This window comes from Salvelinus alpinus, chromosome 2, assembly GCF_045679555.1.
Source record: "Salvelinus alpinus chromosome 2, SLU_Salpinus.1, whole genome shotgun sequence".
Classification (NCBI taxonomy): domain Eukaryota; kingdom Metazoa; phylum Chordata; class Actinopteri; order Salmoniformes; family Salmonidae; genus Salvelinus; species Salvelinus alpinus.
The window spans coordinates 33,294,171-33,316,625 of NC_092087.1; the positions used below are offsets into that span (position 1 = coordinate 33,294,171).

General features: G+C 47.4%; 2 protein-coding genes across 8 annotated transcripts in view; one reads left to right on the forward strand and one right to left on the reverse strand.

Annotated features, from left to right (window-relative positions):
- LOC139559013 (cell division control protein 42 homolog) overlaps positions 1–2,529 on the reverse strand; it is a 47,710-nt gene extending 45,181 nt beyond the window's left edge. For 4 of the 5 annotated variants that reach the window (XM_071374628.1, XM_071374647.1, XM_071374653.1 and 1 more), the window contains exon 1: positions 2,448–2,529. The gene's annotated coding sequence lies outside the window, so the exon portion shown is untranslated. Of the gene's footprint in view, positions 1–2,216; positions 2,361–2,447 lie in introns of those variants that run through there. The other variant, XM_071374638.1, reaches the window with a different exon arrangement.
- LOC139559004 (uncharacterized) lies at positions 1,452–22,171 on the forward strand. Of its 3 annotated transcripts, XM_071374595.1 has the most exons (8): positions 1,452–1,557; positions 14,304–14,364; positions 19,754–19,798; positions 19,886–19,947; positions 20,074–20,129; positions 20,482–20,549; positions 20,651–20,697; positions 20,911–22,171. In XM_071374595.1, exons 6-8 carry the CDS (start codon positions 20,492–20,494, stop codon positions 21,706–21,708), a joined length of 903 nt encoding a protein of 300 aa, XP_071230696.1. In that variant the 5' UTR covers positions 1,452–1,557; positions 14,304–14,364; positions 19,754–19,798; positions 19,886–19,947; positions 20,074–20,129; positions 20,482–20,491; the 3' UTR covers positions 21,709–22,171. The 3 variants fall into 3 exon arrangements, with proteins under 3 accessions (XP_071230696.1, XP_071230714.1, XP_071230704.1); XM_071374613.1 differs by lacking the exon at positions 20,074–20,129; XM_071374603.1 differs by lacking the exon at positions 14,304–14,364 and having other exon boundaries at positions 1,464–1,557.
- Positions 22,172–22,455: the final 284 nt, after the last annotated feature.

Sequence of the window (22,455 nt, forward strand, 5' to 3'; positions counted from 1 at the left end):
TGGCCCAAACGTTGCCACATCTAGCCCCTCCACCCTGAGCAGTTTACGAGACAAAACTGGGACCCATTAAGCCTATTGCTGCCCACTGCTAGACTAATGAGCATGTTCAACCCACAGCCTGCAAAATGTTCTCACCTTTGTCTATCTAGTAGCACTGAGTCTATTCGTCTATCCATATTTTACCCTGCACTGACACTGTCTCCTTATATCTAATCAACACTTAAGAGCTAATACAATTATCATACTTCCAGATAGGTGACATGCATGACAGCAGGACCAAACCAGACGTCATGAGACGGCTACAGCAAATTCTGCCAATGCCAAGTCAAAACAGATGGACTCAAAGTAGGCACAACGGCCTGGTGTTTGGGCCATGTAGTGGTTACAGACACCATCTTTGGTGCACGTAGACTCGTGAGAGCATAGGATCGTATCCTGATCCCAGCTTTCCACACACACACTTCTGTTCATCATTTGATATAGGCCTACAGGAAATTATCTTCAATAAAATGTACTGTTAAAAGGAAACTCCAATCGTTGCCAACCAACACCAAGCAATGTGGACTTTTCACCTGTGGACTCGCACCACACTGAATCTGTCTGACTGTCAATACTGATTCTGTCTGTTTATCTATAAGCTTATTTCACTGACCTGGCCGAACTTGCTTCAGAGTGCTGTCTGGCCTACAAACACAAATGAGTGGATAAAGGCTGATGAAGTCATTACTACAACCGTAAAGTGTCTCCATCGCCACACACACACATCTAATGTTGAACTAATACTAGCGGGTGTTCAGCTATTCCAAGAATGTCTAAAGAGAAGATTCTCCATCCCACTCCTTTGTATTTGCAAGGGTTCACTGTAATAAAAAATATGCAAGAAATTCAGTAGAAATGTGAAATTAGGCTATCCTTCCTAGCAAACCAATATGTATTTTCATATCTATGGCACTTCTACAGTACAAAAAAAGTATTCAAATGTATGCACTCACTACTGTAAGTTGCTCTGTGTAAGAGTGTCTGTTAAATGACAAATGTTAAATGTAGAGAGCAGGGGACACAGAATGTAGTTGTACAATTGTTTTCAGGGACGTCCTCGTCTGGGCTTACAGTTAAATGCTGTGCAGTAATAGGCTACCAAAACCAGCTCTATCTGCAAGGTGGTGTCTGGTATTACACCGGATTTACTCACCCTGAAAGGCTTTAGTGATCATTCACAGCCTCCCTGTTTCCTTCCTACTGCCTAGTAGACAAACACATACTCACATACTGCTAACCAACCCTTCAATCAAAAGGTCCATGTTAGTAAAGACAGCCAAATTACTATTGCTGCACACCACTGTACTGTCTGGTACACCAAGCAAATGAAATCAATGTACTACAGAAAGTCAATAATGTTCAGTTGGATCCCTTTTCTATCAGCACTGACTATATAGGGCACTGTGTAATAGGGGAAATCAGCTCTACACAAGACAACTACCACACACACTTTCCTATGGCATGGATCTCAAGTCCAACTACCTTGATTAGAATTGGTCTGGGTAATTAGCATGGAAGGTCAGTCGCCGTCTGTTTTATTGCAACATCCAACATTATTGGATTATTTAACTATGCAATCAATTTTAGTGCGGATTCAACATCCGGACTTCACAGGAATGCAGCATCATCAAAACATTGGACGAATGTCAACCTGAACTTCTTAGCTGGGTAAATGATGAATAATGTCCTGGTAGCTTGGTGATAACAATATACCACCCCGATGTACAGCTAACCATCTAATAAGGTACGAGCTAAATACGTTACGGGTCGTACTAGTCGATGGCCTAATCTGTCTGATGACAATTCTAACACACATTGATAGGGAAATGCTCGACAATCACAATAATTTGCTAAATAAAAACACCCCTAGGTGTCTCCAATATTAACGTTACATTTACAAACTACGTTGTCTTGAAATAATTAAACATTCTGTGTTCTGACTACCATCGTTTAGTTTTCCTTCCCGGCTTTCTCAGTAACGTTTCTCTCCCTGGCAGTTTTCAGCAGTGAGCAACCATCGCCATTCGAGCTACTTAGTTATCCAAGTTTAACAGTTAGCAACAGTGCTATCGGTCAAGGATGAAGAAATTCATAATAACGTTATTTGTTTTCATATGAACCCTGTCATACCGGTTAGCTCATTTAGATATAATATTTAAATGAAAATGAATTATTACCGTTGACCTAGTTTGCTATCAGCTTCCTCTGCTGCTAGCTAGTAACGTTAGTTTGCAGTAGACTGGCTGGCAAGCGGATGCTGTTGTTGAATGAGATTGACTAAATGAAGCATTTTATCTCCAATGAAGTAAACAACCAGATACATACGTTGATAGTGACATGCTAGTAATAACATAGTTTTTAAACACTCTTCGGGAAAAAATTATTGATGAAAAAGTGATTTTCCGTACCGTTTCCTCTCTGTGTCTCTGCGCGGGCGTTGGCAGGTTCGCGCTAGGGGGTTTCTGGTCAAAAGTGCAGGGGCACGTTGCGTATAACGTAATGCGTGACATGCTAATCACAAATCACTTGTAGCTAAATGTATTGATTTACTCCAAATTATTTACATTTCAATAACAGTGTACATTGATGTTTTCCGTAGTAAGAATAGTATAGTACAATACTGGATTTATCTTACCATGTGGTAATGAAAGTTATGAAAACACCTGCCTTTTCGCAGTCACCTGCTATATTATAAGTAGATGGAGAGAATCTCAACGGCTATTTCCAGTAAGATTATATTCGCACAAGATCATTATTTTGACGATGATTATTATTTGAACTCCACTCCACTGAATCAAAGAGACTAATGTAGTCTGATTGTATCTTTGTGAAGTGTCACAATAAATATATGGCTGCATTGGCTACTATCTGCACATCGTTACAACACTGTAAATAGCCATAAAATGAGAGTTGAAATGTCGCTATTCCTTTGGAACTTTTCTGAGTGTAATGTTTACTGTTCATTGTTTATTTCACTTTAGTTTATTATCTATTTCACTCGTTTAATAGTGGTGGTTGTTTAGATATTTGAAGCACTGGAGAAAACAATAAACAGAGTATGAGGAATACATTTCCAGTTCGAAAAAGGAGAGCAAATGTCTACAAAGGCTACTGGACTTGGTTTTCAAACCCAATATAAAGTTACATAAAGCAGGTTTGTTGGTCGCTAATTTTGTGCCTCTCCCAACTACGGATTCATTCGTTTGTCTGTGTGTATAGTACAAGAAGTACAAGAAGAAACTGAACTAGTGCAATGATTGTGGCAAGTGCTTCCACAACAAGGGAAACCTGAAACAGTATGTTGCGAAGAATGTGGCAGAAGCTTCACTCGAGGCCTTTATGAGTCCAAAAACTCGGACGAGTCCGAAATGGACCTGGTGCTTTCCCACCCGGACCCGATATGCATAAATTCATGTAAAAAAATATAGAGACCAGTTCCGGACGAGTCCGAGGACAACTAGACCCGTTCAGAATAGACATGCACTGTAAAAAAATATCTGTCATTATACTGGACATGTAAACATGTTTCCCATGCCAATAAAACCCTAGGACCATGCCTCAGGACTACCTGGCAGGATGACTCCTTGCTGTCCCCAGTCCACCAGCATGGTCAAATAATAATAATCACAGTAGTTGCGCTTGGTGACGAGGGTGCAGCAAGTCAGCACCTCAGGAGTAAATGTCAGTTGGCTTTTCCTAGCCGATCATTAAGAGTATCTCTACCGCTCCTGCGGTCTCTAGAGAGTTGAAAACAGCAGGTCTGGGACAAGTAGCACGTACGGTGAACAGGTCAGGGTTCCATAGCCGCAGGCAGAACAGTTGAAACTGGAGCAGCAGCACGGCCAGGTGGACTGGGGACAGCAAGGAGTCATCTGCCAGGTAGTCCTGACGCATGGTCCTAGGGCTCAGGTCCTCCGAGAGAGAGAAAGAAAGAGAGAGAGAGATTTAGAGAGAGCATACTTAAATTCACACAGGACACCGGATAAGACAGGAGAAGTACTCCAGATATAACAAACTGACCCTAGCCCCCCGACACATAAACTACTGCAGCATAAATACTGGAAACTGAGACAGGAGGGGTCAGGAGACACTGTGGCCCCATCCGATAATACCCCCGGACAGGGCCAAACAGGAAGGATATAACCCCACCCACTTTGCCAAAGCACAGCCCCCACACCACTAGAGGGATAACTTCAACCACCAACTTACCATCCTGAGACAAGGCCGAGTATAGCCCACAAAGATCTCCGCCACGGCACAAACCAAGGGGGGACGCCAACCCAGACAGGAAGATCACGTCAGTGACTCAACCCACTCAAGTGACGCACCCTTCCTAGGGATGGCATGAAAGAGCACCAGTAAGCCAGTGACTCAGCCCCTGTAATAGGGTTAGAGGCAGAAAATCCCAGTGGAGAGAGGGGAACCGGCCAGGCAGAGACAGCAAGGGCGGTTCGTTGCTCCAGAGCCTTTCCGTTCACCTTCACACTCCTGGGCCAAACTACACTCAATCATATGACCCACTGAAGAGATGAGTCTTCAGTAAAGACTTAAAGGTTGAGACCGAGTCTGCGTCTCTCACATGGGTAGGCAAACATTCCATAAAAATGGAGATCTATAGGAGAAAGCCCTGCCTCCAGCTGTTTGCTTAGAAATTCTAGGGACAATTAGGAGGCCTGCGTCTTGTGACCGTAGCGTACGTGTAGGTATGTACGGCAGGACCAACTCGGAAAGATACGTAGGAGCAAGCCCATGTAACGCTTTGTAGGTTAACAGTAAAACCTTGAAATCATCCCTTGCCTTAACAGGAAGCCAGTGTAGGGAGGCTAGCACTGGAGTAATATGATTTAAAAAAATTGATCATATGCATTGAGATCATCTGCAAAAAAGTTGAGTTTATATTTAAGTTTACCAATACTGATACCTGTTACGTTTGGGTCCTATCTAATTCTTTCTGCAAGAGATTCAATTGCCAGTGAAAACAGGAGTGGGGAGAGAAGACATCCCTGTCTTGTGCCCCTTTCTAAAGCAATAATGTATTATTATCAGATAATATATTATATTATTTATATATAATATTGTCATATTATTTCTGTATATTTTTGCTTTAAGACATTTTATACAATATTTTTATGAAATTATTACACTAGTCATGGCCAAAAGTTTTGAGAATGACACAAATATACATTTTCACAAAGTTTGCTGCTTCAGTGTCTTTAAATATTTTTATCAGATGTTACTATGGAATACTGAAGTATAATTACAAGTATTTCATAAGTGTCAAAGGCTTTTATTGACAATTACATGAAGTTGATGCAGAGTCAATATTTTCATTGCTGACCCTTCTTTTTCAAGACCTCTGCAATCCGCCCTGGCATGCTGTCAATTAACTTCTGGGCCACATCCTGACTGATGGCAGACCATTCTTGCATAATCAATGCTTGGAGTTTGTCAGAATTTGTGCGTTTTTGTTTGTCCACCCGCCTCTTGAGGATTGACCACAAGATCTCAATGCGATTAAGGTCTGGGGAGTTTCCTGGCCATGGACCCCAAATATCGATGTTTTGTTCCCCGAGCCACTTAGTTATCACTTTTTCCTTATGGCAAGGTGCTCCATCATGCTGGAAAAGACATTGTTCGTCACCAAACTGTTCTTGGATGGTTGGGAGAAGTTGCTCTCGGAGGATGTGTTGGTACCATTCTTTATTCATGGCTGTGTTCTTAGGCAAAATTGTGAGTGAGCCCACTCCCTTGGCTGAGAATCAACCCCACACATGAATGGTCTCAGGATGCTTTACTGTTGGCATGACACAGGACTGATGGTAGAGCTCACCTTGTCTTCTCCGGACAAGCCTTTTTCCGGATGCCCCAAACAATCGAAAAGGGGATTCATCAGAGAAAATGACTTTACCCCCAGTCTTCAGCAGTACAATCCCTGTACCTTTTTCAGAATATCAGTCTGTCCCGGATGTTTTTCCCTGGAGAGAAGTGGCATGTGTTTCCTTGCAGTTAACCATGATTGACAGAGGAAGAAAAATGATTCAAAGCACCACCCTCCTTTTGAAGCTTACAGTCTGTTATTCAAATTCAATCAGCATGACAGAGTGATCTCCAGCCCTGTCCTCGTCAACACTCACACCTGTGTTAACGAGAGAATCACTGACATGATGTCAGATGGTCTTTTTGTGGCAGGGCTGAAATGCAGTAGAATTTTTTTGGGGGGATTCAGTTAATTTGCATGACAAAGAGGGCCTTTACAATTAATCTGATCACTCTTCATACCATTCTGGAGTATATGCAAATTGCCATCATACAAACTGATGCAGAAGACTTGAAAATTATTATTTGTGTCATTCTCAACTTTTGGCCACGACTGTATTGAAGTGTCACTGAATAATAAGGTATCTCTGTAAGATCTTGGTCTGTACCAGTGTTTTCAATAGGAAATTATTTTCACCCACAATCTTACACAAGTGGCAATACATTAACAACTCTACCCCATGCTGATCATTCATTTACACAGGAGAAGTAATGCATAGTGGGAAATGTACTGTAGCGTCCCCCATTAACACGGTTCTGTCTGGAGAAGCCCCTGACTGCAGTGTGCAGTTCGGGGCCGGGCTCAATGTGGGCAGGGTCAAATGCGTTTAACCAGAACCCTTCCCGTCTCCTTCAAGGTCACCCAAGTTGAGGTAAACGTCGAAGGTATCAACGTCAATGAAATCGAATCTTAATCGAACCTAACCTACATGGATAAAAATATAAACCATGGGAAGTAAGTGAGACTGTCATTATGCATAATGTATTTTGTAATATTCATGTTATACCAATGCAGTGGTATATTTTTACATGACCAACTACCGCACCGATATTAGCATAGCGTTAATTAGCACACATTTGAATGCTAATGGCTCAAATTTGCCTACTTGAGCAATAAGCCTCGATTTACATGTACAGTGTCACAGGCCGGCTCATAGCCTGTGACAAAAATGAGGGGACACGAACAACAGGTATAGGCCAATTAAAAAGGTTCTTTATTCTAAACAAAACTATTAACTTTAAACAAAGAAAAAGGAATGAGGTGTGGAAGTATCATAATGTAAGGTGTATGTAAAGTCCATGGATGCGTGAATCTGTGTGTGTGAATATGACTGAGTGAAAACTATGCAAAACTACAAAGGAACAAACAAAACAGGATCATACCTGGAGGAGCAGAGAGAGAGAGAGAAGTAATTAGTGAAGCAGTTTCATACCCTGAGCCCAGGTGGCTCCAATCACTAACGACCCTCCCCTGCCTGCAGGAGGAACCGCCCCTGCAATGCAGAGGAGGGGCCGTGACAACAGTTATGTAATCGATTTGATCGTTGATTTTCTACTGTTTCTTCCATGTCTGCCTTGTTGTGTTTGGCTGGCTCTAAATGTGTATCGTTGATGCCATTCCCTTAGTTACACGTAGCGAGTCTACACAGCCTACACATAGTATATACAATAATGAAATCACCTGGTCCCAACATAAATTCAGCAAAAAAAGAAACTTAAAAACTTAAAACTTAAAAATCCAAATAACTTCACAGATGTAAACGGTTTAAACACTGTTTCCAATGCTTGTTCAATGAACCATAAACAATAAATAAACATGCACCGGTCGTTAAGACACTAACAGCTTACAGACGGTAGGCAATTAAGGTCACAGTTATGAAAACTTAGGACACTAAAGAGGCCTTTCTACTGACTCTGAAAAACACCAAAAGAAAGATACCCAGGGTCCCTGCTCATCTTCTTGAACGTGCCTTAGGCATGCTGCAAGGAGGCATGAGGACTGCAAATGTGGCCAGGGCAATAAATTGTAATGTCTGTACTGTGAGACGCCTAAGACAGCGCTACAGGACGGACAGCTGATCATCCTCACAGTGGCAGACCATGTGTAACAACACCTGCACATCATCGGTACATCCGAACATCACACCTGCAGGACAGGTACAGGATGGCAACAACAACTGCCCGAGTTATACCAGGAACGCACAATCCCTCCATCAGTGCTCAGACTGTCCGCAATAGGCTGAGAGAGGCTGGCCTGTAGGCCTGTTGTAAGGCAGGTCCTCACCAGACATCACCGGCAACAATGTCGTCTATGGGCACAAACCCACCGTCACGGGACCAGACAGGACTGGCAAAAAGTGCTCTTCACGGACGAGTCGCGGTTTTGTCTCTCCAGGGGTGATGGTCAGATTCACGTTTATCGTCGAAGGAATGAGCGTTACGCCAAGACCTGTACTCTGGAGCGGGATCGATTTGGAGTCCGTCATGGTCTGGGGCGGTGTGTCACAGCATCATCGGACTGAGCTTGTTGTCACTGCAGGCAATCTCAATGTTGTGTGTTACAGAGAAGACATCCTCCTCCCTCATGTGGTACCCTTCCTGCTGGCTCATCCTGACATGGCCCTCCAGCATGACAATGCCACCAGCCATACTGCTCGTTCTTTGCTTGATTTCCTGCAAGACAGGAATGTCAGTGTTCTGCCATGGCCAGCGAAGAGCCCGGATCTCAATCCCATTGAGCACGTCTGGGACCTGTTGGATCGGAGGGTGAGGGCTAGGGCCATTCCCCCCAGAAATGTCCGGGAACTTGCAGGTGCCTTGGTGGAAGAGTGGGGTAACATCTCACAGCAAGAACTGGCAAATCTGGTGCAGTCCATGAGGAGGAGATGCACTACAGTACCTAATGCAGCTGGTGGCCACACCAGAAACTGACTTTTACTTTTGATTTTGACGCAGTTGACAGTGAGAGGATGTTTATTTTTCTCCTGAGTTTACATGGCAAGTCAAGAAAAGTCATTTTAACTTGTCCACACTGCAAACTGAAGTTAAATAAGAAAAACTTCAAAACACATTTACGAAGAAAGCATACACATTGCGAATCATGATTCGAATCAACGAATCATCCAGCGATCATACACTGTTTACTAGGGGGCAGGGATACCGACGTTAAGGCTAATCTGAAGATGGTGCTGGCTAAAGCTAAAACTGGCGAGTGTAGAGAGTATAGAGATATTGTTATCCACGTCGGCACCAACGATGTTAGGATGAAACAGTCAGAGGTCACCAAGCGCAACATAGCTTCAGCCTGTAAATCAGCTAGAAAGATGTGTCGGCATCGAGTAATTGTCTCTGGCCCCCTCCCAGTTAGGGGGAGTGATGAGCTCTACAGCAGAGTCTCACAACTCAATCGCTGGTTGAAAACTGTTTTCTGCCCCTCCCAACAGATAGAATTTGTAGATAATTGGCCCTCTTTCTGGGACTCACCCACAAACAGGACCAAGCCTGGCCTGTTGAGGAGTGACGGACTCCATCCTAGCTGGAGGAGTGCTCTCATCTTATCTACCAACATAGACAGGGCTCTAACTCCTCTAGCTCCACAATGAAATAGGGTGCAGGCCAGGCAGCAGGCTGTTAGCCAGCCTGCCAGCTTAGTGGAGTCTGCCACTAGCACAATCAGTGTAGTCAGCTCAGCTGTCCCCATTGAGACCGTGTCTGTGCCTCGACCTAGGTTGGGCAAAACTAAACATGGCGGTGTTCGCCTTAGCAATCTCACTAGAATAAAGACCTCCTCCATTCCTGCCATTATTGAAAGAGATTGTGATACCTCACATCTCAAAATAGGGCTACTTAATGTTAGATCCCTCACTTCAAAGGCAGTTATAGTCAATTAACTAATCACTGATCATAATCTTGATGTGATTGGCCTGACTGAAACATGGCTTAAGCCTGATGAATTTACTGTGTTAAATGAGGCCTCACCTCCTGGTTACACTAGTGACCATATCCTCCGTACATCCCGCAAAGGCGGAGGTGTTGCTAACATTTACGATAGCAAATTTCAATTTACAAAAAAAAAAAAAACGTTTTCGTCTTCTGAGCTTCTAGTCATGATATCTATGCAGCCTACTCAATCACTTTTTATAGCTACTGTTTACAGGCCTCCTGGGCCATATACAGCGTTCCTCAATGAGTTCCCTGAATTCCTATCGGACCTTGTAGTCATAGCAGATAATATTCAAATTTTTGGTGATTTTAATATTCACATGGAAAAGTCCATAGACCCACTCCAAAAGGCTTTCGGAGACATCATCGACTCAGTGGGTTTTGTCCAACATGTCTCTGGACCTACTCACTGTCACAGTCATACTCTGGACCTAGTTTTGTCCCATGGAATAAATGTTGTGGATCTAAATGTTTTTCCTCATAATCCTGGACTATCGGACCACCATTTTATTACGTTTGTAATCGCAACAAATAATCTGCTCAGACCCCAACCAAGGAGCATCAAAAGTCGTGCTATAAATTCTCAGACAACACAAAGATTCCTTGATGCCCTTCCAGACTCCCTCTGCCTACCCAAAGACGTCAGAGGACAAAAATCAGCCACACCAAACTGGAAGTCTTCCGACTAGCTTGGAAAGACAGTACCGTGCAGTATCGAAGAGCCCTCACTGCTGCTCGATCATCCTATTTTTCCAACTTAATTGAGGAAAATAAGACCAATCCTGAATATTTTTTTGATACTGTCGCAAAGCTAACTAAAAAGCAGCATTCCCCAAGAGAGGATGGCTTTCACTTCAGCAGTAATAAATTCATCAACTTCTTTGAGGAAAAGATCATGATCATTAGAAAGCAAATTAAGGACTCCTCTTTAAATCTGCCTATTCCTCCAAAGCTCAGTTGTCCTGAGTCTGCACAACTCTGCCAGGACCTAGGATCAAGAGAGACACTCAAGTGTTTTAGTACTATATCTCTTGACACAACGATGAAAATAATCATGGGCTCTAAACCTTCAAGCTGCATACTGGACCCTATTCCAACTAAACTACTGAAAGAGCTGCTTCCTGTGCTTGGCCCTCCTATGTTGAACATAATAAACGGCTCTCTATTCACCGGATGTGTACCAAACTCACTAAAAGTGGCAGTAATAAAGCCTCTCTTGAAAAAGCCAAACCTTGACCCAGAAAATATAAAAAACTATCGGCCTATATCGAATCTTCCATTCCTCTCAAAAAAAATTGAAAAAGCTGTTGTGCAGCAACTCACTGCTTTCCTGAAGACAAAACAATGTATACGAAATGCTTCAGTCTGGTTTTAGACCCCATCATAGCACTGAGACTGCACTTGTGAAGTTGGTAAATTACCTTTTAATGGCGTCAGACCGAGGCTCTGCATCTGTTCGGTTCGACCTGTGCCTGTGCCTGCACTCTGGAGGGGCCGGGCTAAAGTGGGCATTCAGCCTGGAGGAGTGGTGCCAAGGCTGCGCACCAGGGCTCCAGTGCTCCCCCACAGCCCGGTCCATCCGGTGCCTCCTCTACGCACCAGGCCTCCTGTAGGTCTCCCCAGCCTGGTGGGCCCTGTGGCAGCCCCACGCACCAGGCTGTCTCTGCGTCTCCTCCCTCCAGAGTCTTCCTCCAATCCGGACCCTCCAGAGTCTTCTTCCAATCCGGACCCTCCAGCGACGCCCTCCAGTCTGGACCCTCCAGCGACGCCCTTCCGTCCGGAGCTTCCAGAGGCGCCCTTCAGTCCGGAGCTTCCAGAGGCGCCCTTCAGTCCGGAGCTTCCAGAGGCGCCCTTCAGTCCGGAGCTTCCAGAGGCGCCCTTCAGTCCGGAGCTTCCAGAGGCGCCCTTCAGTCCGGAGCTTCCGGAGGCGCCCTTCAGTCCGGAGCTTCCGGAGGCGCCCTTCAGTCCGGAGCTTCCGGAGGCGCCCTTCAGTCAGGAGCTTCCGGAGGCGCCCTTCAGTCCGGAGCTTCCGGAGGCGCCCTCCAGTCCGGAGCTTCCAGAGGCGCCCTCCAGTCCGGAGCTTCCAGAGGCGCCCTCCAGTCCGGAGCTTCCAGAGGCGCCCTTCAGTCCGGAGCTTCCAGAGGCGCCCTTCAGCTCGGAGCTTCCAGAGGCGCCCTCCAGTCCGGAGCTTCCAGAGGCGCCCTCCAGTCCGGAGCTTCCAGAGGCGCCCTTCAGTCCGGAGCTTCCAGAGGCGCCCTTCAGTCCGGAGCTTCCAGAGGCGCCCTTCAGTCCGGAGCTTCCAGAGGCGCCCTTCAGTCCGGAGCTTCCAGAGGCGCCCTTCAGTCCGGAGCTTCCAGAGGCGCCCTCCAGTCCGGAGCTCCCAACGAGGGTCCCCAGTCCGGGGCCCGCTACGAGGGTGCCCAGTCCGGCCCCCGCAACGAGGGTGCCTAGTTCGGGGCCCGCAACGAGGGTGCTCAGTCCGGGGCCCGCAACGAGGGTGCCCAGTCCGGGGCCCGCAACGAGGGTCCCCAGTCCGGGGTCGGCGGCGAGGGTCCCCGCACCAGAGGTGCCACCAAAGTGAGGTGAGCCAGCGGTGGAGCGGGGTCTGCGTCCCACACCTGAGCCGCCGCCGCGGATAGATGCCCACCCAGACCCTCCCCTATAGGTTTAGGTTTTGCGGCCGGAGTCCGCAACTTTGGGGGGGTACTGTCACGCCCTGACTTTAGAGAGCTTTTTGATTTCAAGGTTTTACTGCTAACCTACAAAGCATTACATGGGCTTGCTCCTACCTATCTTTCCGATTTGGTCCTGCCGTACATACCTACACGTATGCTACGGTCACAAGACGCAGGCCTCCTAATTATCCCTAGAATTTCTAAGCAAACAGCTGGAAGCAGGGCTTTCTCCTATAGAGCTCCATTTTTATGGAATGGTCTGCCTACCCATGTGAGAGACGCAGACTCGGTCTCAACCTTTAAGTCTTTACTGAAGACTCATCTCTTCAGTAGGTCATATGATTGAGTGTAGTCTGGCCCAGGAGTGTGAAGGTGAACGGAAAGGCTCTGGAGCAACGAACCGCCCTTGCTGTCTCTGCCTGGCCGGTTCCCCTCCACTGGGATTCTCTGCCTCTAACCCTATTACAAGGGCTGAGTCACTGGCTTAGTGGTGCTCTTCCATGCCGTCCCTAGGAGTGGTGCGTTACTTGAGTGGGTTGAGTCACTGACGTGATCTTCCTGTCTGGGTTGGCGCCCCCCCTTGGGTTGTGCCGTGGCGGAGATCTTTGTGGGCTATACTCGGCCTTGTCTCAGGATGGTAAGTTGGTGGTTGAAGATATCCCTCTAGTGGTGTGGGGGCTGTGCTTTGGCAAAGTGTGTGGGGTTATATCCTGCCTGTTTGGCCCTGTCTGGGGGTATCATCGGATGGGGCCACAGTGTCTCCTGACCCCTCCTGTCTCATTCTCCAGTATTTATGCTGCAGTAGTTTATGTGTTGGGGGTCAGTCTGTTATATCTGGAGTGCTTCTCCTGTCTTATCCGGTATCCTGTGTGAATTTAAGTATGCTCTCTCTAATTTTCTCTTTCTCTTTCTTTCTTTCTCTCTCTCGGAGGACATGAACCCTAGGACCATGCTTCTGGACTACCTGGCATGATGACTCCTTGCTGTCCCCAGTCCACCTGGCCGTGCTGCTGCTCCAGTTTCAACTGTTCTGCCTGCGGCTATGGAACCCTGACCTGTTCAACGGACGTGCTACCTGTTCCAGACCTGCTGTTTTCAACTCTCTAGAGACAGCAGGAGCGGTAGAGATACTCTTAATGATCGGCTATGAAAAGTCAACTGACATTTACTCCTGAGGTGCTGACTTGTTGCACCCTCGACAACTGCTGTGATTATTATTATTTATGAACATTTGAACATCTTAGCCATGTTCTGTTATAATCTCCACCCGGCACAGCCAGAAGAGGACTGCCCACCCCTCATAGCCTGGTTCCTCTCTAGGTTTCTTCCTAGGTTTTGGCCTTTCTAGGGAGTTTTTCCTAGCCATCGTGCTTCTACACCTGCATTGCTTGCTGTTTGGGGTTTTAGGCTGGGTTTCTGTACAGCACTTTGAGATATTAGCTGATGTAAGAAGGGCTATATAAATATATTTGATTTGATTTGATTGCTTTGAAACTGTGTCCAAGGAAAGATTTTTGGCATGTGAGTGAAAGCATACACATTGCTTTGAAACGGTGTCCGAGGAAAGATTTTTGGCATGTGAGTGAAAGCATACACATTGCTTTGAAACGGTGTCCGAGGAAAGATTTTTGGCATGTGAGTGCATTTATGTGAGAAATGGTGTGTTTGCAGTCGAAAATACATTTTCTGGTCTAGCAACACCCATACATGTTGTGAAAAATACTTGGGCTAATTCAGTTCCAACTGTGTTCAAAACTGTTATGCATGGTAGAGTATAAAAAGCTGTTGAATTGTACTTTTTCTTTACTTTCACATACACTGTGTTCACAGAAATATTGCTCTGATCTTGTCCCCTGGACCTTGGAGGACTTTTGGTGTGGAGGATGTTCAGGTTAGATATTCCTTTAAATTATTCCACTGAACTGTAACATTTGATTGTCATTCCTTTATTGAAAATTTAACCTTGTTCATGTCACGCCCTGGCCTTAGTATTCTTGGTTTTCTTTATTATTTTAGTTAGGTCAGGGTGTGACATGGGGTATGTTTGTGTTTTGGGTGATTATATGGTAAAGGGGGTGTTGGGTTTTGTGTGTGGTTTTGTGTTGAGTGAATATGTCTAGGTATGTCTATGGTTTAGTGAGGGTTTCTAGGTATGTCTATGGTTGCCTGAGTGGTTCTCAATCAGAGACAGATGTCTTTCATTTGTCTCTGATTGGGAGCCATATTTTAGGCAGCCATAGGCATCATGTTTTTGTTGGGTCATTGTCTAAGTCTGTGTCTAGGTCTAGGTCTGTGTCAAGATTGCATGTTTTGCATTTAGTCGGTTATAGCTTCACGGTCATCGATTTGTTGTTTTGCTTCGTTGGTTCATCTTCTAAATAAAGAGAAGATGTATTTTTCACACGCTGCGCCTTGGTCCGCTTTCTCTCCCTTTGTCGATCGTGACAGAATGACCCAACCATTCAGGACCAAGCAGCGTGAAAGGAGGGAACCAGAGCCAGTTGTTCGGATATTGGAGGTGAACAATGGGATTGATACAGAGACTGTTAAGGATTTATTGAGGAGTTTGGAGGAGAGTGAAAAGAGGGAGCTGCTGTGTTGGTGCGTGAGGCACGACATCCACCCGACAGAGCGTGTGCGGGAGGTGATGTTACCTGAGTCAGTTCTCCATGCTCGTCCTGAGTTGCGTGCTAACCGTCTGGGATTGACAGTACCATGCACCAGGCCTCCTGTGCGTCTCCAGAGTCCTGTGCATCCTGTTGCTGCTCCCCGCACTGGCCCGGGGATGCGTGTCTCCAGCCCGGTGCCACCAGTTCCGGCACCACGCACTAGGTCTAAGGTGCGTCTCCAGGGTCCAGTATGCCCTGTTCCTTCTCCCCGCACTAGCCTTGAGAGGCGTGTTCCCAGCCCGGTACCACCAGTGCCGGCACCACGCACTAGGCCTAATGTGCTTATCCAGGGTCCAGTATGCCCTGTTTCATCTCCCCGCACTAGCCTTCAGGTGCGTGTCCCCAGCCCGGTACCTCCAGTTCCGGCATCACGCACCAGGCCTATAGTGCGTCTCAGCCGGCCAGAGCTGCCAGTCTGCCCCGAGTCGTCAGAGCTGCCAGTCTGCCTCGAGCCGTCAGAGCTGCCAGTCTGCCCCGAGCCGTCAGAGCTGCCAGTCTGTCCCGAGCCGTCAGAGCCGTCAGAGCGGCCAGTCTGCCCCGAGCCGTCAGAGCTGCCAGTCTGCCCCGAGCCGTCAGAGCCGCCCGTCTGCCAAGCGCCGTCAGAGATGCCCGTCTGCCCAGCGCCGTCTGAGCCGTCCGTCTACCCAGCGCCGTCTGAGCCGTCCGTCTGCCCAGCGCCGTCTGAGCCGTCCGTCTGCCCAGCGCCGTCTGAGCCGTCCGTCTGCCCAGCGCCGTCTGAGCCGTCCGTCTGCCCAGCGCCGTCTGAGCCGTCCGTCTGCCCAGCGCCGTCTGAGCCGTCCGTCTGCCCAGCGCCGTCTGAGCCGTCCGTCTGCCCAGCGCCGTCTGAGCCGTCCGTCTGCCCAGCGCCGTCTGAGCCGTCCGTCTGCCCAGCGCCGTCTGAGCCGCCCGTCTGCCCAGCGCCGTCTGAGCCGCCCGTCTGCCCAGCGCCGTCTGAGCCGCCCGTCTGCCCAGCGCCGTCTGAGCCGCCCGTCTGCCCAGCGCCGTCTGAGCCGTCCGTCTGCCCAGCGCCGTCTGAGCCGCCCGTCTGCCCAGCGCCGTCTGAGCCGCCCGTCTGTCCCGAGCCGTCAGCCAGCCATGACCAGCCAGAGCCGCCCGCCAGCCATGACCAGCCAGAGCCGCCCGCCAGCCATGACCAGCCCGAGCCGCCCGCCAGCCATGACCAGCCAGAGCCGCCCGCCAGCCATGACCAGCCCGAGCCGCCCGCCAGCCATGACCAGCCCGAGCCGCCCGCCAGCCATGACCAGCCCGAGTCGCCCGCCAGCCATGAGCAGCCCGAGTCGCCCGCCAGCCATGAGCAGCCCGAGTCGCCCGCCAGCCATGAGCAGCCCGAGTCGCCCGCCAGCCAGGAGCAGCCCGAGTCGCCCGCCAGCCAGGAGCAGCCCGAGTCGCCCGCCAGCCAGGAGCAGCCCGAGTCGCCCGCCAGCCAGGAGCAGCCCGAGTCGCCCGCCAGCCAGGAGCAGCCCGAGTCGCCAGGAGCAGCCCGAGTCGCCAGGAGCAGCCCGAGTCGCCAGGAGCAGCCCGAGTCGCCAGGAGCAGCCCGAGTCGCCAGGAGCAGCCCGAGTCGCCAGGAGCAGCCCGAGTCGCCAGGAGCAGCCCGAGTCGCCAGGAGCAGCCCGAGTCGCCCGCCAGCCAGGAGCAGCCCGAGTCGCCCGCCAGCCAGGAGCAGCCCGAGTCGCCCGCCAGCCAGGAGCAGCCCGAGTCGCCCGCCAGCCAGGAGCAGCCCGAGTCGCCCGCCAGCCAGGAGCAGCCCGAGTCGCCCGCCAGCCAGGAGCAGCCCGAGTCGCCCGCCAGCCAGGAGCAGCCCGAGTCGCCCGCCAGCCAGGAGCAGCCCGAGTCGCCCGCCAGCCAGGAGCAGCCCGAGTCGCCCGCCAGCCAGGAGCAGCCCGAGTCGCCCGCCAGCCAGGAGCAGCCCGAGTCGCCCGCCAGCCAGGAGCAGCCAGAGTCGCCCGCCAGCCAGGATCGGCTGAATCCGCCATTCAGCCAGGATCTACCAGAGACACCGAAGCGGAAATCGACTATGGTGGAGTGTTGGCCACGTCCTGCACCCGAGCCGCCGCCATATTAAGGCCCACCCCGGATCCTCCCTTTCTGTGTCAGGTGTTGCGGCCGGAGTCCGCACCTTTTGGGGGGGGTACTGTCACGCCCTGGCCTTAGTATTCTTGGTTTTCTTTATTATTTTAGTTAGGTCAGGGTGTGACATGGGGTATGTTTGTGTTTTGGGTGATTATATGGTAAAGGGGGTGTTGGGTTTTGTGTGTGGTTTTGTGTTGAGTGAATATGTCTAGGTATGTCTATGGTTTAGTGAGGGTTTCTAGGTATGTCTATGGTTGCCTGAGTGGTTCTCAATCAGAGACAGATGTCTTTCATTTGTCTCTGATTGGGAGCCATATTTTAGGCAGCCATAGGCATCATGTTTTTGTTGGGTCATTGTCTAAGTCTGTGTCTAGGTCTAGGTCTGTGTCAAGATTGCATGTTTTGCATTTAGTCGGTTATAGCTTCACGGTCATCGATTTGTTGTTTTGCTTCGTTGGTTCATCTTCTAAATAAAGAGAAGATGTATTTTTCACACGCTGCGCCTTGGTCCGCTTTCTCTCCCTTTGTCGATCGTGACAGTTCACACAACAGGGCCTACCTGTTATGCTGGTGAATGAGGACCCAAAAGCGACTTAATAGAAACAGAGTCTTTATTCCAGTCTTAAACAAAAAACGATACTCCTGGATATTATCTTAGGTAAATCCAAAACAGGAAAACTGAAATCCTCTCGTCAGTAGAGAGGAACGACTGGAGACGCGACCACAGACTGCAGGTCGCTTCGGGAAGGCACAGGCCGTAGCTGACATAGACACCTGCTCACACGCAGCATCTGAAGAAGGCAAAAACACGACAGGGCGGAACAAGGACACAGAACAGCAAACATCAAATAAGGATCCGACAAGGACAGAAGCGGAAAACAGAGGGAGAAATAGGGACTCTAATCAGAGGGCAAAATAGGGGACAGGTGTGAAAGAGTAAATGAGGTAGTTAGGAGAATGAGGAACAGCTGGGAGCAGGAACGGAACGATAGAGAGAGAGAGAGCGAGAGAGGGAGAGAGGGAGGGGGAGAGAGAGGGATAGAAAAAGGGAAAGAACCTAATAAGACCAGCAGAGGGAAACGAATAGAAGGGAAGCACAGGGACAAGACATGATAATCAATGACAAAACATGACACTACCAAAGCAAGGTTTCTCAAACAACTGTGGGGTGTTTGTTTTGATGGTAAGATGCTATTCAGTATATTATATTAGTCCTATTTTCTGTTATAACATATGAAAAGGTATTATTATTTATGTGCTTGCAGCATGCAAAGCACACTATTGTTATTGCTCGTACTTTTTCTTGTTTATTATTCTTGACACTTTTTGGGACCTATTTCCTACAGTTTTTACACAATTCACACATCAAACTCCTGCAGAGCTGTACGCTGATGGGACATCCTGTGACTTCTTGAGGGAGGGGTCTTCTACATTCTGAAATATATTCCTGGGGGGGGGGGATTGTCTTCTACATCCTGAAATATATTCCTGGGGGGATGTCTTCTACATCCTGAAATATATTCCTGGGGGGGATGTCTTCTACATCCTGAAATATATTCCTGGGGGGGATGTCTTCTACATCCTGAAATATATTCCTGGGGTGGATGTCTTCTACATCCTGAAATATATTCCTGGGGGGGATGTCTTATACATCCTGAAATATATTCCTGGGGGGGGTGTCTTCTACATCCTGAAATATATTCCTGGGGTGGATGTCTTATACATCCTGAAATATATTCCTGGGGGGGATGTCTTATACATCCTGAAATATATTCCTGGGAGGGATGTCTTATACATCCTGAAATATATTCCTGGGGGGGATGTCTTCTACATCCTGAAATATATTCCTGGGGGGGATGTCTTCTACATCCTGAAATATATTCCTGTGGTGGATGTCTTCTACATCCTGAAATATATTCCTGGGGGGGATGTCTTATACATCCTGAAATATATTTTTTTGGGGGGGGATGTCTTCTACATCCTGAAATATATTCCTGGGGGGGATGTCTTATACATCCTGAAATATATTCCTGGGAGGGATGTCTTATACATCCTGAAATATATTCCTGGGGGGGATGTCTTCTACATCCTGAAATATATTCCTGGGGGGGATGTCTTCTACATCCTGAAATATATTCCTGGGGGGGATGTCTTCTACATCCTGAAATATATTCCTGGGGGGGATGTCTTCTAAATTCTGAAATATATTCCTGGGGGGGTGTCTTCTACATCCTGAAATATATTCCTGGGGGGGATGTCTTCTACATCCTGAAATATATTCCTGGGGGGATGTCTTCTACATCCTGAAATATATTCCTGGGGGGATGTCTTCTACATCCTGAAATATATTCCTGGGGGGATGTCTTCTACATCCTGAAATATATTCCTGGGGGATGTCTTCTACATCCTGAAATATATTCCTGGGGGGGGGTGGTATTATTATTATTATTTACTATGATCATTATTGTTGTTATCATAACTATCAAACTTAACAACCTATTATTTCTTAACTTACAGTACGCTCTATACATTGCAATGGAAGCTCAGTGTGATTTCCCTGAGGTATGTATAAATTATGAAATTCTCATCACTAATGGATATAATGTTTTTTGGGATCCTCATCCGATTGTGGGATTTTCTTTTTCAAAGGAAAACATGCAGCACGTTAGGCGATGGTGGTGCTTAGTTGTCCTGCAGAACTTTCCCATGCCGTAAGTCTTGAACATTATAATAACTTTTCATTTGCATTCTTAAAATCACTTGTTTCACTGTAGCCAGACTGACCTGGATATATTTTCATATTGAATGTATGTAATGTATGTCATTCACTCACTAAGGTGTGAAGAAGAGGTTGAAAGATCAAAAAAGGCTGCGAAAACAAAACACACTACAGGTAGGAGGTGTCATATGATGAGTGGTATAGTCTTAAACCAATGTTTAAAGACTTAATCCCCCCTCTCATATGATGAGTGGTATAGTCTTAAACCAATGTTTAAAGACTTAATCCCCCCTCTCATATGATGAGTGGTATAGTCTTAAACCAATGTTTAAAGACTTAATCCCCCCTCTCATATGATGAGTGGTATAGTCTTAAACCAGTGTTTAAAGATTTAATCCCCCCCTCTCATATGATGAGTGGTATAGTCTTAAACCAGTGTTTAAAGATTTAATCCCCCCCTCTCATATGATGAGTGGTATAGTCTTAAACCAGTGTTTAAAAACTTAACCCCCCCAATATATTTCAGGATGTAGAAGATGTCCCCCCCTAAGAAGTCACAGCATGTTTCATCAGCATCCAGCTCTGCAGGAACAGGTACTGTCTAGGCTATTAGCTAAAGTAAGGTGCACTCTTTTACACACATCCCTAGAGGTTCCCTTACATTACTTAATGACCACAATCTGTTTTCATTCTAGACGATACTGAAAACAAAATGCATGGCGAACTGGGAGCTGTGAACTGGGTATGTAGTCTACTGTGTGTAAAGCTGAAGGCTTAATGCATGGCAAGATATACTAGTTGTGATGACTTGTTGAGTAGTTATAGATATCACTGAAAACCCCTTTAGTAATAGTGGCTTTTGTTTGCATGGTGGTATTGTGAAAGTGGGGTGTAATTTGACTTGATCACCCAATGAGGCACTACTCTTAATATTTATTCTTCCTTTTTCTTCAAGGAAGCAGATGTTCTTCTCAGGGACAGCCTAGAGGCAGCAAGGTGGTGCGAACGCCAAACAGATGTTCTTCTCAGGGACAGCCTAGAGGCAGCAAGGTGGTGCGAACGCCAAACAGATGTTCTTCTCAGGGACAGCCTAGAGGCAGCAAGGTGGTGCGAACGCCAAACAGATGTTCTTCTCAGGGACAGCCTAGAGGCAGCAAGGTGGTGCGAACGCCAAACAGATGTTCTTCTCAGGGACAGCCTAGAGGCAGCAAGGTGGTGCGAACGCCAAACAGATGTTCTTCTCAGGGACAGCCTAGAGGCAGCAAGGTGGTGCGAACGCCAAACAGATGTTCTTCTCAGGGACAGCCTAGAGGCAGCAAGGTGGTGCGAACGCCAAACAGATGTTCTTCTCAGGGACAGCCTAGAGGCAGCAAGGTGGTGCGAACGCCAAGCAGATGTTCTTCTCAGGGACAGCCTAGAGGCAGCAAGGTGGTGCGAACGCCAAACAGATGTTCTTCTCAGGGACAGCCTAGAGGCAGCAAGGTGGTGCGAACGCCAAACAGATGTTCTTCTCAGGGACAGCCTAGAGGCAGCAAGGTGGTGCGAACGCCAAACATTTAAAGGCACCGTTTCCCTCCCAAGTGTAATTGGGATGGACGGGGAAGACCGTATTACAACTCTTAAAGAACTACGGTTGTATGATGGCCTGGATGAAGAGGAAAATATTCTCCTCAAGGAACCATTCATGTTCTCGTTCCAGTTAGAGATTATGAGATGTTCTATGTGGAGGCAGTTGACAACAAGAAAATGTTGAGCAGGAGTGAAGCCATTTGAAGAGTGGTCAAACCTTGTTTTTGTCTGCTGTGTTAATTGTTTCAATTATGAATTGTGTTATGTTGTTTAGTACAGATGTAGTAGAAGTCACCCGAGTCTCTGATCTCTTTACTGGAGCTGGTATAACTTAATGTACAGAGCACATTCAGCTTGTCAGTATGTCTATATGGTATAGTCTGTCTCCATTCTCATGAGGAAAATAAATAGCAGTATAAATCAGGATAGGTAGTAACTGTATATATGCTCAATGAAATAATATAATTACAAAGTTATAACATTTATCAACACAATTTTAACAGTACATGACATAATAGTTCACTGCAACAATATCAGTAGCTTGTCTCAAATATAGTAAGAAGCAAACAGTGTTACAACACATCTGCCGGTATCACTTTATATAATATTTCTTACGATCTTCAAAAATTAAATACGTTTGTATTCAACATGTCTTACGCAAATGTGTGTTTTTTTTATTCAGTGTATGACTGTCAAACCTCAGATGCACAAAAAAGTGGGCGGGGTCAAACGATTGACTCCACCCACAATGAGCCCTGCTCAGAACTGCACAGTGCAGTCAGAGGTACTGTCTGTCTGGGGAATCCGCAGTAACTACCTCCCGCCCACATTGAGCCCTGCTCAGAACTGCACAGTGCAGTCAGAGGTACTGTCTGTCTGGGGAATCCGCAGTAACTACCTCCCGCCCACATTGAGCCCTGCTCAGAACTGC